Genomic DNA, 18,205 nt, shown 5'->3' on the forward strand with positions numbered 1-18,205 from the left:
CTTTCAATTACTCAAATAGTGAAAATACAACATACTGAATGCCACAAATGGGAAAAGAATAACATCTCTTGCATAAAACTGCAAATATGTTGGGATGTCTTATGATCAGTAGTACATAATATCATCAAAAGAGTAAGAATAAGGGACAAGGGAAGGACTCAATAGTAAATGACCGTGATCTTCGAGCCTTCTAGCAGCACAGCAATAATCCTGTAGTGGAAATTACTGCGTGGGAGCACTTCCAAAAAGCATTATATCATTTTGCATCACTTAGTCCGAGCCTTTCAGTTAAATGCTCGTTAGTGTCTTTGGTTTGTTTTTGTTTGTTTTTGAAACGTATGGCGTGTAACTATTGAGCAAAGAAAAACGATTGTGTTGATGCATTAAGAATGGTCTTAAAACTGTCAATTTCTTCCCTAAGACTCATACGACACCTGATCACTGGGGAGATTGGCATTTTAGGTAGCCTCCCTAGTGGAGGAAGAACACTCAGAAGAACTTGTCCTTTTGCTTAGGGGCAGTTAATGCCAACTGACATATCCATTGCCACCTGTGGCCAGGGCCAAGACATAGCCTACAGCAGCTGTAACATCAGTGGAGGAATTGCCCAGCTGTCTTGATAAAACAGACAGGAGGAAAAAAAACCCAAAGATGATGTCCAGAGGAGAGCCTTTACTTCCTGTATTAGTGCCTTCACACAGTCCTAGATTTCTTTAGCTCACAGGCTGATGAAAACTGGCTTCAGGTGTGTTATAAATAAACTCAAGAAGGTGGCAAGGATAAATTTTGCTGTTTATTCTCTTAAACTTCAGAGCACTCGGGAACTTTTCGCACCCACATACAAAATTCCCAGTGATGTAAGGACAAGACTGGAACAAGACTGACATTATCAATATCAGCAATGAACATGAGTAAACAAAGTCAGATGATATCAACATCATGGCCTTCTAGAAGGGTTTTATAGTCTATAGCTCACACAGTGTAGGCAAATTTCAGTTTGTGAAAACAGGGGTGGCGTTTCAAACAGTGGAGAAACCTATCTCAGTAGATCTACAATGCAGGATCTGTTCATTAATCAGTAAACAGAATCAAGATCAACACCAAAAGAAACTAAGCCATCACCTGTATACAATTTCTGGCCACCTAATGAGGTACAGAATAGATCCTCACAAAGCTGCTCATTAACACAGATATCTACTGTAATCAACCAATCACATGGTAGAAACTCAATGTATTTAGGGGTGTGAGTATTACAATGACCTTGTGAAGTTCAAACCAAGCATCACAATTTGAAAGAAAATGTGGTATTGAATGAGGTGATCTGATTATTTCAGAAACGACTGCTCTCTTGGGATTTTCACACACAACTATCTCTAGTGTTTGCAGAGAGTGGTCCAAAAAAGAGAAAGTATCCAGTGAGTTTCAGTTCTCTGGGCCATACAATCAAGCTATCTCTGAATGCACAACACGTGAAGTCAGAGCTGATGGGCTACAACAGCAGAAGACCACAGCAGGTGTCATTCCTGTGAGCTAAGAACATGGAACTTAGGCTACAACTCACACTGGCTGAGCAAAAATTGGACAACAAAAGACTGAAACAATGTTTCCTGGTCTGATGAGTCAGTTTCTGCTGTAACATTTGGATAGCAGGGTCAGAGTTTGGTGTCCAAAAAGAGTTTAAGCTGCCTGTGGTGGATATTTTCTATATTTTCCTTTGGGTCCCTTAGTACTAACTGAACATTATTTAAACAGCACAGCCTCTACTCAAATGGCCTCCACAGTTATCAGAACTAAATCCAATAGAGGATCTTTGTAGAATTGGAAATTTGCATAATCAAGAATGTACAAATGGTCAGCCTGCAGTGACTATGAGAATATCAGCATGTCAATATGGACCAAAATCTCTGAAGAAGTTTACAGGACCTTGGTGTCCAAGGTGGCACACTATACTTGTTTGCCACAAAATTAACTAGCACTTCTGCACCCTTATAGTGTTATATGTTCCACCTACTTACTATTGTAATTTGTGACCATGAGATCTGAAAAATGGACTGGTCAACTGGTGTAAAATTAAAAGTTTTGATACACACCCTGTACAATAATACTGAGAAAAATAAATGAATTAAAACAATTAGCAGTAACTAAATCTCATTGAATACTAAAACTGTAGTCACCATTTTCATTACAGTATTCAGCATTAACATGTGGGAAATAAAAGGTTTCAACTTTGGTTTGTGCACTTTTTGCACAATAAACACTTAAAGTCAAATCCATGCAGTGCGCAATGTTTGACTTTCTCACTAATCTCCAACTTTATGAAGTATAGGTTTTGTGCTTTTAATATATGAAATATTAGTACAATTCAATAAAGTAGTGTACACAATCCTCTTGGTTGAGTGCAGGGAAGAAAGTCTGTTTTTGACTGGTGGTGCTGAGGTGTAATTCTCTCCTTAACATTTCAAGTTCACTTGTGTGGGAGGCTTGTTATTCATGCAGATGTCAGAAGAAAAAGCACTCTCTCACTTTCTCTCTCACTTTCTCTCGCTCTCTCTCTCTCTCTCTCTGCTGCCCTAATTCCTAGGCAAGTGCTGCAGTGTGCTTGTTCTGTTGGCAGTTCATGTCTTATTGTTTGCTACTACTTTAACACCTACATAATGTATTTCATTAAAATCTGCTGTCAGTCCCTGTCTGTTCCACTTCATCCCATCACTCAGGGTCCCCCCCCCCCCCCCCCCCCCTTATTTATTCGTTTTTATTTATTTATTTTTGTTGCCATCATCTTCCGTCTCTGGTTTGTCTTTCTTTTACTGCCAGGAATTCAATTATCCTGGCTGTTGTTTTATGATGTTGTCATGACACCCAGTGACGGATTCATTATCTCATCTCCTTTCTGGCGTGTCTTGATAGTAGCATCAGGTCTGTTATCAGAAAAGTTCCACCGAGTGTGTTCTGTTTTGCTAAATGCGCGCAGTCCGAAGATTCCAGCTTGTTTCTCCTAATTAAGTGAAAGATGAGGAAAAGATGAAATGAACAAACAGGCATTTGAAAGGTGGCAGAATAAGACAGTAATTTAGATATTGTTTTCACAAACACGAATTAAACAGCGATGAGCGAGTGATGAATCTGTTTATTATAGTCTCATTTGTGTGCGAGTTGAATAGCTCTTGGTATTGGTTCTAACACCAAGTTGAAACATTCATGTTGTTATGAAGAACTGAGATTTAAATTCTAATGATGAAAATGTATCCTGGTGAATTCATTTTGCACAAATTGAAAGGGCGAAGCTCAAATGAAAGCTACTGGATTTGGGGCAGATTCTTGGGTTATAAGATGATTGTCACTTGGTGAAATTTAGCTCTCTTTAAAACAGGAAAGTAAGTATCTTCTGGTCAGGTTATGAAAAAAGTGTGATTTCTATCTTTTTATTTTTCTATCTTGTTAAAAATTGCACAAAACCCTAAATGCACCTTATATAGGACAGTATAATAGGGTCTTTTGATTCAAAGACTGTGCCTTTCTGTTCATTATGTACCTTTTTTAATAAAACTTTCTGTGTTGCAGGAAATGAGTTTGGCCATCCTGAGTGGTTGGATTTCCCCAGAGAGGGCAACAATCAGAGTTACCACTATGCCCGGCGGCAGTTTAACCTGGTAGATATGGATCACCTGCGCTACTGTCAGCTCTATGCCTTTGACCGGGACATGAACCGTACTGAAGACAAGTACGGCTGGCTGGCAGCTCCACCTGTAAGAACGTCACACGTTGACTGTACAGTAGGCTTTATGCACGCAATGTGATGAAACGGCAAAAAAAAGAAATCGCTGCAGCAACTTTTCAAACACATATACAATAATAGCCCGTCGTTTCTCAACCAGCTGTTTATAAGTCTGATAAAGGTTTATTTTCTTCAAGATTAAATGTAGTCTCAGCTCACTATCTTCACATACCTGTAAAGTTTCCCTGCACACATTAGAGTTCATTTTGTAAATGTCTTGTTTTTCTGGCTGCTGTCAGGTTGAACAGTAATAGATTTCCTGAAGCTTGTGTCTTTGCCTGCGTTTGAAGCCTCTGGGAGAAGGAAAAAAAATGTTTTTTTTCTCTTGAGGTGCTGGTAGCAAAGTAATGGGATAATGCAAATGGAGACTTTGGCTAAATTGACAGGGATTAGAAGTGAGTGTGTGTAATTGATTCAAAAATACCTTCCCTCACATCCCTGGGAATCAGTCCCCAGATTAAAGCTACTTCACCTTGCTATGTTACACTCTGTCCTGCGGAGTGCTGCTCGACAGACATACAAATGCAGCAGAGTAGAAAAAAATATCAGAGGGCATAATTAGAGACATGCCTGGTTCACACGGATAATTTCTGCATATTGGCCTATCAGTCAAAAGTGTGTTCTGAGTTACTGGAGGCTCCTACATCCTTTAGAAGTAGATGAGAGACAGAGCTTTGGAGGTAAGGCAAAGGAAAAGCACAGCCTTACTGATTTGTGTGCTGCCTGCTGGGTAAATGAGAAGGAATGCTGATCGTAAATGATGCTACTGGCAGGGAAAGTGAATACATTTGGCACGAGAGCTGACCTGCGGCATACTGTGAGTGCTGTTTTTCTTGGTTCTGTGCATTTAATGTAAAATCATACAGTAGGTCACAGCTATATAATGTACACTTAAGACATCTCGAACATAAATGATGTTCTGTAATAGCAGTTGTGCTGTGCTCTACAGCCAGATTTAGCAGTATGTGTCTTATGGAGGGTCAAAGAGCATGTATATGTGATTAGACTTTCACTTTGTGCGTTTTGTTGCCAAACAAATATCTGAAAGGTTGTTGAGATGTATTTATGTCAAGAACACTAAGGAACAATCTGGCTTTCATCTGATCTTTAAATAGTCATTTGAGTGTCTCAACATACTATAGCAATCAAAGGAGCTTGCAAAGAAAAGCGTCTGGACTTCTTTAAGTTACTTGAAGACGTTTCACCTCTCATCCGAGAAGCTTCTTCAGTTCTAAGGTCCTGTTCGACTCCCATCACCCTCTGGAACACAAACTTGAAGTAATTAGGACCCTACACCACCGGGCAGAACATGTTCCCTCTAAGCCTGAAGGAAAAAAGAAGGAACACACACATGTAAAGGAAGCACTCAAAACGTGCGGCTATCCTAAACGGGCGTTCTTAAAGTCAGCAAAGAGGCACAGAAAAGAAGATCAGACACCAGCGTGGGAGGATAAGAAAGACAGACGCAACAACATTGTCATCCCCTATGTAGCCAAAAACTGGTTCACCCGAAAGACAAAACTCCAAAACACAGACTTAACAATGTGGTGTATGCTGTACAGTGCAGCGAGGAATGCCCAGACCTCTACATTGGAGAGACCAAACAGCCACTTCACAAGCGCATGGCACAACACAGAAGAGCCACCTCCACAGGACAAGACTCAGCAGTCCATCTGCATCTTAAGGATAAAGGACACTCTTTCGAGGATGCCAATGTTCACATTTTGGACAGAGAGGACAGATGGTTTGAAAGAGGAGTGAAAGAAGCCATCTATGTCCACTGTGAGCGACCTTCTTTGAACAGAGGCGGTGGTTTACGACACCAACTCTCTACCATCTATAATCCAGTTTTGAGATCCCTTCCCAGACGCCTTAACGCCCACTCACATCCTGGGCCATCTGATCTCAGGAATTCGCATGATAAGGTGGGGCCAGGTTTCACAATGAACACACCCGAAACTCTGGCTGATTGGGACCCACACCCAGTTTCACACCTTGGCTCAGGCGATTAGAGGATCATCAGGGGGTCCTTTTGTCCCTCTGTGGGGGGATACTCCCACTAGGTTTATATCTGGGACTCTCCACCATTTGACCTTAGAACTGAAGAAGCTTCTCGGATGAGAGGTGAAACGTCTTCAAGCAACTTAAAGAAGTCCAGACGCTTTTCTTTGCAAGCTCCTTTGACTACGATGACCTGGATGACTGAGAACCTTCACAGACATACTATAGCAATATTATCTTGGGGAAAAATGTCTTGGACTTTTTCATTGCTCTCAATGCACATAACATAATAAGGACAAACATTGAATATAACAACACCAATACAGAATATTACCAGATTTATACATGCAATGGTGCAAAACTGCTAGAATCATTATGGAATAAATAAGGGATGGATAACTGGTTACTGTATATACAGTATTTACATGATGTCTTGAGTTGTAGGTTGCAGAAAGAAACTCTACAGATATCTGATTTTGGATTTGTTTAACTCTTGAACGGAGGGCAGGATGTTAGCAAATTTTTAATCCTCACTGTCTGTTTTAGTCTGGTTTATCAAACGGGTGATCCTGATACTGCGAAACACGTCCACTGGCAGCAAACTGACAGATTTGGTGAGAAATGATAGCCTGTCTCTGCTGCTATAATCTAAGTCTATAAATCAACTAATCAGAATATGTACTAACAAATAAACCAGCAGACATCATGCGTTTGAAGATATACGAGACATCGTTTTCAGATTGGCCACCATTGAGTCCATATAAGCCCTATATTTCTCAATAATACAATGTTCTTGTTTTTAGCAATATATACTCATGAATTTGATGCCAGAAATACATTAAAAATAGTATGGGGAAATGGGGCATGTTTATCACTGTGTTGTATCACGTCTTCTTTTCTTACTACTTGTACAGGAAGCCGTTCGAAATATGAGGAGACCACTTGTTTTCAAAGTTTTTATTATTAGATTTGAGGCATCCTTTGTTGGCTCTGGATAATATCAAAATATTTGTCACTGAGTGACAGGTATGAATTTCAGATCTTAATATGGAGCTGTGCTTTTGTAGTGCATGCAAAATGCAGTTTAGCTCTATCCTGCTGAAATAAGCAAGTACTTGTGTAGAAAAAGCAGCGTATGTTGCTCCAAAATATAAACATGTGGTTTAACATTAATACATTTAATTAATATAGCATTAAAATCTTCAAAGTAACCAATACTCTATGCACGAATGCATCCCTATGCCTTCATGGATGCTGCCTTATATACATATGTATGTATGCCTGTCTTTTACTTGTAATAGCATGTAGCATTACATCAGTTAGTCAGTACTTGGATAAAATGGTACACACAGATATTATCTCTAAAAAAAAGAAGTTTCTAAGTAGAGGCGTTAATCAATATAGGCATTATGTAAAACTTAAGCTACTCATAAGATATTGAGTAAGTGCCCTGAAGACCAGACAAGAGATAATAAATCAGCTCTAGTGGTTTGTGTGGCTGACCCTGTGTTCCAGTGTCTGTGCACACAGAAACAGCTGAGACAAGAAATTCTTATTCACAGAATGAAACAATATCACAAAAAGAACATCAGAACATCACTCGCAGATAAGGCCAATAAGTGTTCAGAGATTCTGCTATAATAACCAGATGAGGCGAAATCCTTTGTATGGCTCATCAGTGACATTGCCAAGGTAATTGTTCTTAGTGGGGAAAATTCTATAGCTCGGTTAGTTCAATATTTCACTGTAGTGGAAGGATCCAAGGGCATTTTGTAGTTAAAACAAGAAGCATAAGCTGATATGTCAGCAGTTCTCCTTTTTGTCCCTGGTGTAAATGAACTAAGCAGAAATGGAAACATGCAGGGACTTTGCTGAAAAGTGAGATTTGTGCATATGTCTTTGAAGATGTGCATCTGTGAGTTTTAAAAGGCCAAAGTTTTTGGGCTTGAACTAAAACTCCTCTTCCTTGAGGTGTGCAGCTCTGAATGTATTTTATGATAAAGCAGCACTCACTAGCAAATAAAGCAAAAATAATTTATAGCTCTGACACCAACCATTAGAAATACCCAAGATGCTTTTAATCGCTTGCAATGAAACTTTAGTCAGTCTTTGATGGAAATCGTAAAAATGGTCTATAAATCCAGCAAATCAGAAAAAATGCACTTTGCATAGTTTTTTCCTAATAATAAGGTCATTGGAATCAGCAGTTTGGACGTGAGGCAGTGATTCATTCACATAGTTTTCAATAGAAAACCTTGGGGGCAAAAGTCAAATCATTATTTTTGCCTTTTCCAGCAGCAGGTTACATCTTCAAATGTATTTTCGATGTCTCCTATCTCTCCGGAAACGGAAAATGTTTGCCTGTGGCATATCCAAAGTTAAATCCAATTTTTCTGCCAACTGCGCTGGGTGCGCTGGACTGCAGCTGACTTAATATAAGTTCTAACGAAGAAAAGGGAGCAGGGAAGAGGATAGCATTTTGTGCAAATATTGGATTTTAGCAGTGGACTAGCAAAAATTTACTCATTCAGATTGCTGACTTCAAAAATAAGCTCTTATTGCCTGGCTAAGTTTCAGTCAAAACAGCTCCCAATCAGGGGGATCCTGCTGGCAGTGACAGAAATTTGACAGACTGTGACCTAATGTCATACTAGAGGGTTTTGCTTTCATATCGGGGGACCATTTATTGGCCTCCTAAATAGGTATTTTTCTTGTTCCACACTTGAAAATTATTACATTATAATTTTTATTTTTCCATGAACATTTACAGATTAGGCTATAATCAGAATATATTCCTAAACTACGAAGACAGATGATTACATTGACATTTAATGCTTATTTTTATTTATGACTAGCTCTGTGTTCTAATTTGGTCAAGACTTCATGGCTTCAGATTAAACTGCCGGTCAGTGAAACTTGGCTTTACTTGGAATTTGCAGAGTTCTCATGTAGAAATGGACTTGGGAAAAGACTCCAGACTGTCAGCTCATTTCTTAACCTCCATCCTCTCTGCTGGTCCAGTTGTCGGGGTGCTTATCTTCTCGTTCAGCCGTGAATTTGCTGCCCTGAAATTGGCTTGGGGAACAAGGCACTAAAAATAGGGGGTGGGGTGACATTGATAATCTCTGCTAATGACACGTTAACAGTAGCTCGCTCCACAGGAGAGTGGCGGCTTTATCATGTGCAGCTGTCTAGGGCTGACAGTGTCTGCCTTGCGCTACCCAGGGCCGCTGCTTTCTGCTGATGATTGCCACCCAAAATTTGATGTGGGAATGTCTCTTAGTGTGTTTGGAAATGTGTAGTCCACTGATATAATGTGCTCCATTATAATTCTCTAAATCCAAGATGAGAAAGGTAATGACTATTCATGAAGAAATACTTTATTAGCTTTTCTTTCTCTCTCCTCTCCCCCTCCAGGCCTTTGTCAGTGCCAGGCATGAAGAGGACAAGGTCATTGTGTTTGACAGGTCAAATGTGCTCTTTATCTTCAACTTCCACCCTAGTAAGAGCTTCCAGGACTACAGGGTGGCTGTAGAAGCTCCAGGAAAGTATCCTTCACATGTCTTTTTTTAATTTAATTTTAAATCTTCAGACTGTGGCTTTCCTTTGTTACACCACAGTGCACACTTACAGTGCCTCTCAGAGTAATGTTGTCCTTGTTAGTTAGTTAGTTAGTTCCTTTATATAATAACACGACTAATCTTTTGAGCTTGACAAATTACTAACTGACAATATTTCAACCAAGACAGTAATTGACTGTTAAAAGGGAGACTCAAACGCAAAGCTGGGAAATACACGATCCACCCTGCACAGCTTGACTTTGAAAGCTCACAGAGAATATATGATCTGTTTTGGGATTGTGCTTCTTTTGTTGACATTATTTTACCCTGCTGGATACATCCTCTCAACTCTGGCTATTCTGTAAAACTCAAGCACTGCCAGTAATTCCATTCTCCATTTGTACTAAAAATGGATGTACTAAAACAAACAGCTGGCAATATCTGTATTTTTTTTAATGTCAAAAACTCCAAATCCAAACCAAATAATCTTTGGTCTTAAATACAGTCAATAAATTAAGTTTTAGACTGCTGGGCACTGCAATATTAAACAAATGCCATGTAACAGGAGGAGTATAATGTGTGTATTTTTCATGTGAGTGGGGACTTTATAATAAGCCTCTGTCCTTTTGCCAGCTTCACTGTGTGTGACCTATCCCAAAAAAGTAGTATTTTTATCACACCAGTTCAGAGCTGATTCATCTCAGTTTCTTCCTTTGAGGTTGCTGTGGGTTACAGATTTCACTTGATATATATATATATATATATATATATATATATATATATATGTGTGTGTGTATATATATATATGTGTATATGTATATATATATGTGTGTGTGTGTGTGTGTGTATATATATATATATATATGTGTGTGTGTGTGTGTGTGTGTGTGTGTGTGTATATATATATACACATTTTTTTAAAAATTTATTTTGTGTGTGTAGAGAGAGAGAAACTTTCTGTTGTTTTTGGGTTTCTGTTTGCAATCCAAACACACTTAAACACATATTGCTTCCATGGTAGTAACCAGTTTGTGTCCATTTGCTGAAATATAATTTCAAAACTAAGCCATTGATTTAGAAATCCCCTGCACACAGTGGAACCACTGTGATGTTCCTGTAGATTAAGGCAACAGAATAGCCAGTTGGATCCCAGATTGCACATATGCTAACCTACTATGTAGCAGACTATTTTTATAGTTGCTGATTTCCGCATGTTGGCTATGTCGTAGGGTAGTGGAGAGTTTGCATGTCATCTCACTGTGACTGTGTGAGCTTTATGTGGGGACCCCAGTTTTCTCCCACAGTCGAAAGACATGCTTGTTAGCTTAATTGGTGAATTTTTGTCTGTCTGTCTTTGTTAGCCCTATGATAGCATAGCAGCCTGTCTAGGATGTACCTTGTGTCTCACCCAGTGTCACTTGGGGGATAGGCTCTAGCTAGTACACTCACAGCCCAATGACCCTACTGGGACAAGTAGTTATATGCATGGATGAATGGATTATAAGCTGTGCATGAGTTTCTAAAGCTACATCACCTGCAATATCAACTACTGACAATTTTGAAAGAATAACACAGCTCTACATAAAACTCCCATAAGTGCATTTAATAAGAGAAGATTTTAGACTGAGAAGTGGATCAGACTTGTTAAAAGTAAATGCATCCTGTAAAGACTCACAGTTTTAATGGCAGTGTTTCCTCTAGAGCTAGGACTTTTGTAATATAATTTTAGCAGTTGCTGTTGAGGGGAATATGAGTTGGTTGTTTATAGTAGTGTTGTTATGCTATTAGAGAGAAGTAATAGCAGAGCCCAGTGATTCAGAAAGCATTCTCTTTAGCAGTATTGGCTGTCAGAAATTTAATGAGTCCCACAGTTGTGATTACAGCAGGCTTAATGATCAGGAATGTGAGCGGGGACAGGAAGCTGACAGATTTGTATTTATTATAACGGACATCACTCCCTTATGAGGCCCACTGCAGCTCACACCAACAGCTTCCCGGATGGATATGAAGCTCTGGGGCCTGTTCTTCGTACCGCGCTAAGTGAGTTAGCTGGATGAGATTGTTGACGATTTCGCGTGATCCTGGATCGTTCGGTTCCCCGAAGCCCATCCGGGACTTGCTGTCATAGCAACAGAGCCGTAAGCGTAAACCTGCTGGGGAGCAGGTTTACTTTATGTAAACAGGATTAGATCGCGGCCACGCAGGTATGTCCGCGTCATTCATACGAAAGCAACAGCGATATTCCACCACTGTTTCACCATAAATAAATAACATCAATGTAACTAAAGATAATGCAGCACTTGATCCTTTTATTGATTTCACACAGATACATACAGGTCATTCCCTAAAAAAGGGAAATGTACTATTAACATTCTATTACATGTATGTGATTATTACAGATGTAATTCATATTTCAGAGTAGTAATTGTAAATTACTTCGTGTAATCAAGATGAGAGACCACGGCTATAAAAGCGAAGGTGGATTTGGGAAGTCTGTCGCAGTCATATCCTGTCCGTTTACGCGAGCAACCCATTGCGGAAGGTGCAAGATTGATAATGAGAGTCCTCAGAATTCAGCGTATATTGCGGGATAGACAGGATCCTTTAGCTCAGCGCGACAGTGTGCTCATAGAGAGATATCGATTTTCCCGTGAGGGTATTATTCACTTAACCAACTTGTTGACGAGGGGGTGCAGGACCACCACCTGTCTTTTTTTTGCTCTGCCCTTTTCTTGGTTGCTGTTATGAACAAACAAACAGATTATTCCAGGGTCTCTTTCCAAGAGACGACAAGCAATATAAGTGATAAATATTACCATTCTGTAGAATATTCTTATATTTCACTTTTACTTGTTCCCATGTTCTAGTGGGTCCTGTTGTGGCTCTAATGTGAAAGGGGATATAATATAACATATTATAATATAATATAATGTAATATAATATTGGATAATATAGTGTGATATGATAAATCTACCCTACCGCCTACTGGTGTTGGCCAGAGGGGCCGATGGCGCAATATGGCAGCCTGGCTTCTGTCAGTCTGCCCCAGGGCAGCTGTGGCTACAACCGTAGCTGCCTCCACCAGTGTGTGAATGTGAGAGTGAATGAATAGTGGCATTGTAAAGCGCTTTGGGTGCCTTGAAAAGCGCTATATAAATCCACTCCATTATTATTGTTATTATTGAATTACTTACGAGTTTGATTTGTCAGCAACTTTCTGCCAGCCCTCTCTCCTTGCTTTTGCAGCCTTTGCAGTGTTCCCTTGCGTTTTAATTAAACTCTGAAACTCCTGAAATCCCTCACTCAAGAGTTCTTGCTCTGCTGCCGAAAAATACCGAGCGCGCTCCTTCGACATTTTCGCCGACCAATCAAAGGGTTGCCGATCAATGTTTCTACTATCGATGCGTAGCCCCTGTTGGGCCACCCAGTGATCTCACATTACTTCATCCAGCTATACTAATCGTCAACAACAGGTGTGTTCGGGGAACCGGAATAGCGAGCTCAGAGTTAGCGCGATGATTTGGTCTTGGATGTTTCATTTGATCTTGGATGTAGTAAGCGACATACAAAGCACAGGGCCCTGATCCATTTCCAGCTACGACTTAAATGATGTGATAGTGAGTCAAAATGCAAGACAGAGTTTGGTAGGTTTTTTCTGTATGCCAGCAGCAGATTACACATGAGAAATTCAATCAGATGGTAATGATTCGATTGACTGGTATTATACAGGAGTTATTCTTATTATTTCTACATCATTTTTATTTTATTTAGATGGATAAGTGGTTGCCTCTGGCTAAATTAAATAATGAGGCTCTGTCAAACTGTAATAGAACATCATAAATAGAAAACACTATTATCGCAATCAAATATGTTTTCTATGCGAATTGTACAGTATTTTGCCAAGCTATGTTATTTGTACTTATTATATAAGGTCACATACAGGGAATGATTAGGTGACATTGTCTTAGTAGCATAAATAACACAGTGGCAATAACGTTTTTGCCATCGAATTGATTGTAAGAGTTAATGAACACATTATTAAATGTGAATAGTAAGAAAAGACATTAATCAAGTTTATTCAATTATTAAAAACCAACAGAAGTGACATCGAATATTTTAACATCATCCTTTAATTGTAAGCGTGTTTGATGTGCAGTAATTGTACGTTCTGCTTTGTGTTTTTACTTTGCCTTGATGGGGTGAATCTTGGGCAAAGCACTAATAGCCTTGCTTCACAGTGTCGGCAACATCGTTTTTGAGGGTTTATTTTCATTTAGATGCAACCACATCTTTTCCTCCTGGTGATTCTTTTGATGTTTAAGGAGCGGCCTCAGACACTGGGTGGGTTGAGAGGAAATGCAAATAAATGTGAGGGCAAAGCTTTGCCTGTCATTATACAGAGAGGCGGTAAACACATAAAGGCAAATGTGCTGTGTGTGTGAGGAAGGTAAATGTGCCGTGTGTATGAGGAGATGCAGATCCTCCGATGGGAATGTGTGCAGAGGATCCAATTAGGCTAGAAGACAGATGAAAGTGCCACTCAGAGGCAGAGGAGGTAAACAAGACAAGCTCAAAGAGTCCAAAAGTGCTTTTTCATTACACTCAGCCGTCATATACTTAAACTTTCTTCTACCTGTGTGAGGGTCAGGGATGTCACAGTGGAGCTCTACTCCACTGCGGTATCTGGAAATAATAGCTAGATGCAGGTGACCATGCTGTGCACTAGTGAAAATTGATCCAATACAGGATGTCATTTCCTTTAGCAATACAGCAAGTACCATATTATATCAGAGGGTGTTCCTCTCTAGCAAAAAAAGACCTTCTGTGGCCCTCGGTCTCATGTTGCATGGCTGCGTGGCATTTAAATTGATCTTCAGGTGCTTATTCTTTCCGGCATCTTCCATAATTATGTTATTAGTCAGTTACAAAAATAAGCACTATGTTACCTTAGTTGCAGTACTCTTGAAATATATCACCGGTTCTGGGTAACTCTGGGTGAAATAATTACATGTTTCAGTATAGTAATCCATCAAAATCCGAGCCTCTGTAACCGCAAGACGTCGTCAGATTTTTCTTAGACTAACTTTCTAATTGTTCTCTTTAGGATGTGTGTTTTTGTTTCTCTCTCAGAAGAACTGCAGTGAAAGTAAAGCGAAGCACCTCGCCTATAAAATTGTTGGCCATTAAAATGCAGTCAATGTCAGGTTTTTCGACAGCCACTCAAACCGTTTGAGTGAGGTTTTTTTTCTTTTCTCTCCGAATCGTGGTGGACACGTTCTTCAGGCAGTGGTCTTTATCTGGCTGGTTAGAGTATTTGAAATCCCAGTTGGATCCCGTCACGAAAGCTGTACCTGTCAGTGCTGATTGGTCTTTGATTTACACTGTGCCAATAGGCAGTTGCAATTGTGTCAGGTCATCATTTTTACTTTCCTGTCTGAGCTGCTCCTGGAATGCCATTTGGGATAATTCAACTACAGGTGTAGTGACACTAAATGACTAACTATGCATGAGCGAAAATAACATGCTCTGATGTTATCTATAATATTCCAGGTAAGGTTTCTGAAAAAGGAACTATACATCTATTTCTTTTTAATGCAGCTCTCTGCAGACTGCTTTAAGATAAATGGCGATGTGGCTGTGTGGTATTCCATTAGGTTGTAACTCTAACGGATATCATCCACAGACATCCTCATCAGTCTGGTGGCTTAATCTCTGATTCCAGAAGATGTTCAAATGGTGTAGACAGATAGAGGAGCTTCTTTATTTCAGACATTAAAAGAAAAGAAAATCCTCTGGTTTTATTTTCGTGGTGTTGGCCATCATTTCTCATATTTATGATAACATTGTACTCAATAAGGTAATCCTTGAGTTCTGGAAACATACTGATTACTATCAACGGTATACTGAGGCAAGAAATGTGAGCAGCCAGGTGATAAGAGAGGCTATAAACAAGCCAAGCAGTTTGAATAAATTGTTTACAACTATAAGGAAAATAAACTACATTCCATCTGCATCCCACTAAACCTCTTTAACACGTGCTATGGTTTTATGCTGCAACCTTTTTGGGTACAGTTTACTGTATGGGATACACTGACAGGAATACATAAGTCACCTACCTACTGCACTTGTCTGTTAACCACACTTATTTAAGATGTTCATAAAGTCCAGTTAGACAGTTCAGTCATCCAGAATCAATGACTTTCCTGTTCAGTATATAAAGTATTTTATTGTAAAGACTAAACTCTAAAAATGTAAAAGGTGATCCCAGAGTTCAGTACACGACCTGAGTGTTAGTTCAGGTAATAATTGTGTTCTATGGTTCTAAATGAACCATAGAATATGAAGGGAGATTAATAATATTTGAGTACAAAAATGATGTTTTCTTTAAATTGTAAACAATCCTATGCTTCAAAGCCCTTGGGAACAGCGTATTTTCTTTCCAAATGTGTAATAGACATTTCTTTTATATATAATGATAACTTAAGAATGAAAAATAAATCTTTGTCACTTTATTAAAAGTGTGACAAATGTGTTGGATAATCCCCAAGTTTAAGAATGAAAGTAAATGATTAAAAAAAGTACAAAACCAAATTTTGCTGGAGACTCTTTAAACATACTTTTAAGCGCCATGTTTTTTGGGGTTTTTTTTTCAGTACGTAGTCATCAAATTTAAACATAATTTATGATTTTTATCTATTTATTTTATTTTTTAGCAATATTCTTTAAAGCTTCTACTTTGCATCAGATTGGGTTTCAGCTGCTAGTTGGCTCGAGCTGCCTCAACACTTTCGGTCACAAAGGAATAATTTCTTCCACTCTGATGAAACTTACACCAGCTGAGCAGTAAGCAGGGTAAAAATCGACTCTGAAAAGGCTAGATACACTATTTAGAAGGCTTACAAGGCCATGCCGCATTCTTCAGATGTGCACATGCAGCTTGCTCAGCTCTTGTTTACCCTCGCCAGGGTGCTATTACTTTCATATGGCCTGGGAAAAAAAAAAGACGAGTTGATGGAGAAACTAAGTGGTAGCTTGGTCTGCAATCGCAGCCATGGCGAGATTGTTTTCAGGTCATCAATGACTCGAATCATCTAGCTTCAGACTGCCTTTCTGCTCATTGGGCAAAATTGATTGTGTTCTTTAATCTTCTCCTTTATTCACAGAGGCTGTATTGATTAAAATACTGTAAGCTGTTGTTGCAGCCATCTGTAGCCACTAACAAAGATGTAATCGCTCAAAGCATCCAACTACCAATTTGTGCCAGTTTTCACTTCCTTTCAGAGAACTTTGCCAGGGAACTGTGAATTACTTTAACTGTGCATTTTCAGCATACACACTGTGCTGTGTGTGTGTGTATGTGTGTATGTAATTTTGTATGTGTATATAAAGGAAGGAGTACTGCAGTGCTGCTTGCACTCCAACTCAGTTTTGAAACATGCTAGTGGAATATTTACAGTTCACATCCTTATTACATTCACTCACTTGGGAAGTTTTTTGGTGTTATTTGTATTAGAAAGATTAAACTTTCACATCACGTATCTTAGTTTCCTGGGCGCATTATAATGCCTGAGAGAATATGTCTATGTTTTTTCGATAGGTATTGCAACGCTTTTATTGCAAAATGAATTTGCTCTGTCAATAAATCACCATAGTGGCAAGTTGAGCAGAGAAGGTGTGGAGGAAGGGATCTTTCTCTTGAGCAAAAACAATGCACAGAGGAGAGCTTCTTTTTAATCATCACTATCAAAGCAGACAAGCAGACAGCAAAAGCAGAATTTTCCAGGCTCTTGGGCAGAATGAGGCAGCGTTTGAGGATCATGCTTAAACTCAAGAATGTCGCCTACGGGTAGATAAGGTGATTATTCAGCCAGCCAATTAGGGGGCTGTTTACATGTTTATCCCGTTGTCCTGTTTTTTTCCCTTCCCTATAGTACCAATCTTTATAGCTACCAACCCTGCGATATACAATAATATGCACAGATGTTTACAGGTGTTTACATTATGCATGGGGAATCAGGGTAGACATGGTATCTACTAAGGATTTCTGGCTGGTAAGAGTAAGGCTAACCTTTGCATGTTGGGAAGTTTTTAAATTAGAAGCACAGTACTTTGCAAAAATCTTGGGTCACCCCTCATTTCATATTTTGCTAGGAATCACTCACTATGTGTTAATAGACCTCTCTGCACTGAATCATACTTGTTATTCATCTCTGGCTCTCTTCCACAGCGTGTCTTTTTATCCTGTCTTCCTTCTCTCACCCCAACCGGTCACGGCAGATGGCCGCCCCTCCCTGAGCCTGGTTCTGCCGGAGTGTTCTTCCTATTAAAAGGGAGTTTTCCCTTCCCACTGTCGCCAAAGTGCTTGCTCATAGGGGGTCATATGATTGTTGGGTTTTTCTCTGTATGCGTGATTGTAGTGTCTACCTTACAATATAAATTATATTATATTGTTGTGATTTGGCACTGTATAAATACAACTGAATTGATTTGAAAATGGGTTGAGTGGAGCATGAAAGTCAATATTTGGTAGGACCATCACCTCAAGGCAGCCTGAATATTCTTAGGCAAGCTTTGTCGCAATTTCTTTAAGTAGTCCTCAGGAATAGTTTAACAGGTTTCTAGGACTTTCAAAGCTATTCTTTTAATGATGCCTGTCTTTTGTTCAGCTCTCTATCACAACCTGGCATCCACATATGTGGACATCACATTTTGGGTTATTTAGACCAAAATACTCAATTTTGATTTACAAGGGCCTGATATCCACTTACGAGGACATTATACTGCTACTGTTCTATCAAAATTTTAAACGAATATCCTCATATGTGGCTCTTATTTTTCTTAAAAACAAAAATAAGCTAAAAAAAAAAAA

At 39.3% G+C, this 18,205-nt stretch overlaps 1 protein-coding gene across 1 annotated transcript in view; it reads left to right on the top strand.

Moving 5' to 3' along the window:
• Positions 1-18,205, top strand: part of gbe1b (glucan (1,4-alpha-), branching enzyme 1b) — a 106,636-nt gene that overhangs the window by 66,826 nt on the left and 21,605 nt on the right. The window contains exons 13-14 of the mRNA XM_085380978.1: positions 3,562-3,746; positions 9,194-9,324. Coding sequence (XP_085237104.1) covers positions 3,562-3,746; positions 9,194-9,324 — 316 coding nt within the window. The remainder of the gene's footprint in view (positions 1-3,561; positions 3,747-9,193; positions 9,325-18,205) is intronic.

Source organism: Rhamphochromis longiceps, linkage group LG14 (assembly GCF_057381845.1).
Source record: "Rhamphochromis longiceps isolate RC_006_pf linkage group LG14, R_longiceps_female_GT1.1, whole genome shotgun sequence".
Lineage (NCBI taxonomy): Eukaryota > Metazoa > Chordata > Actinopteri > Cichliformes > Cichlidae > Rhamphochromis > Rhamphochromis longiceps.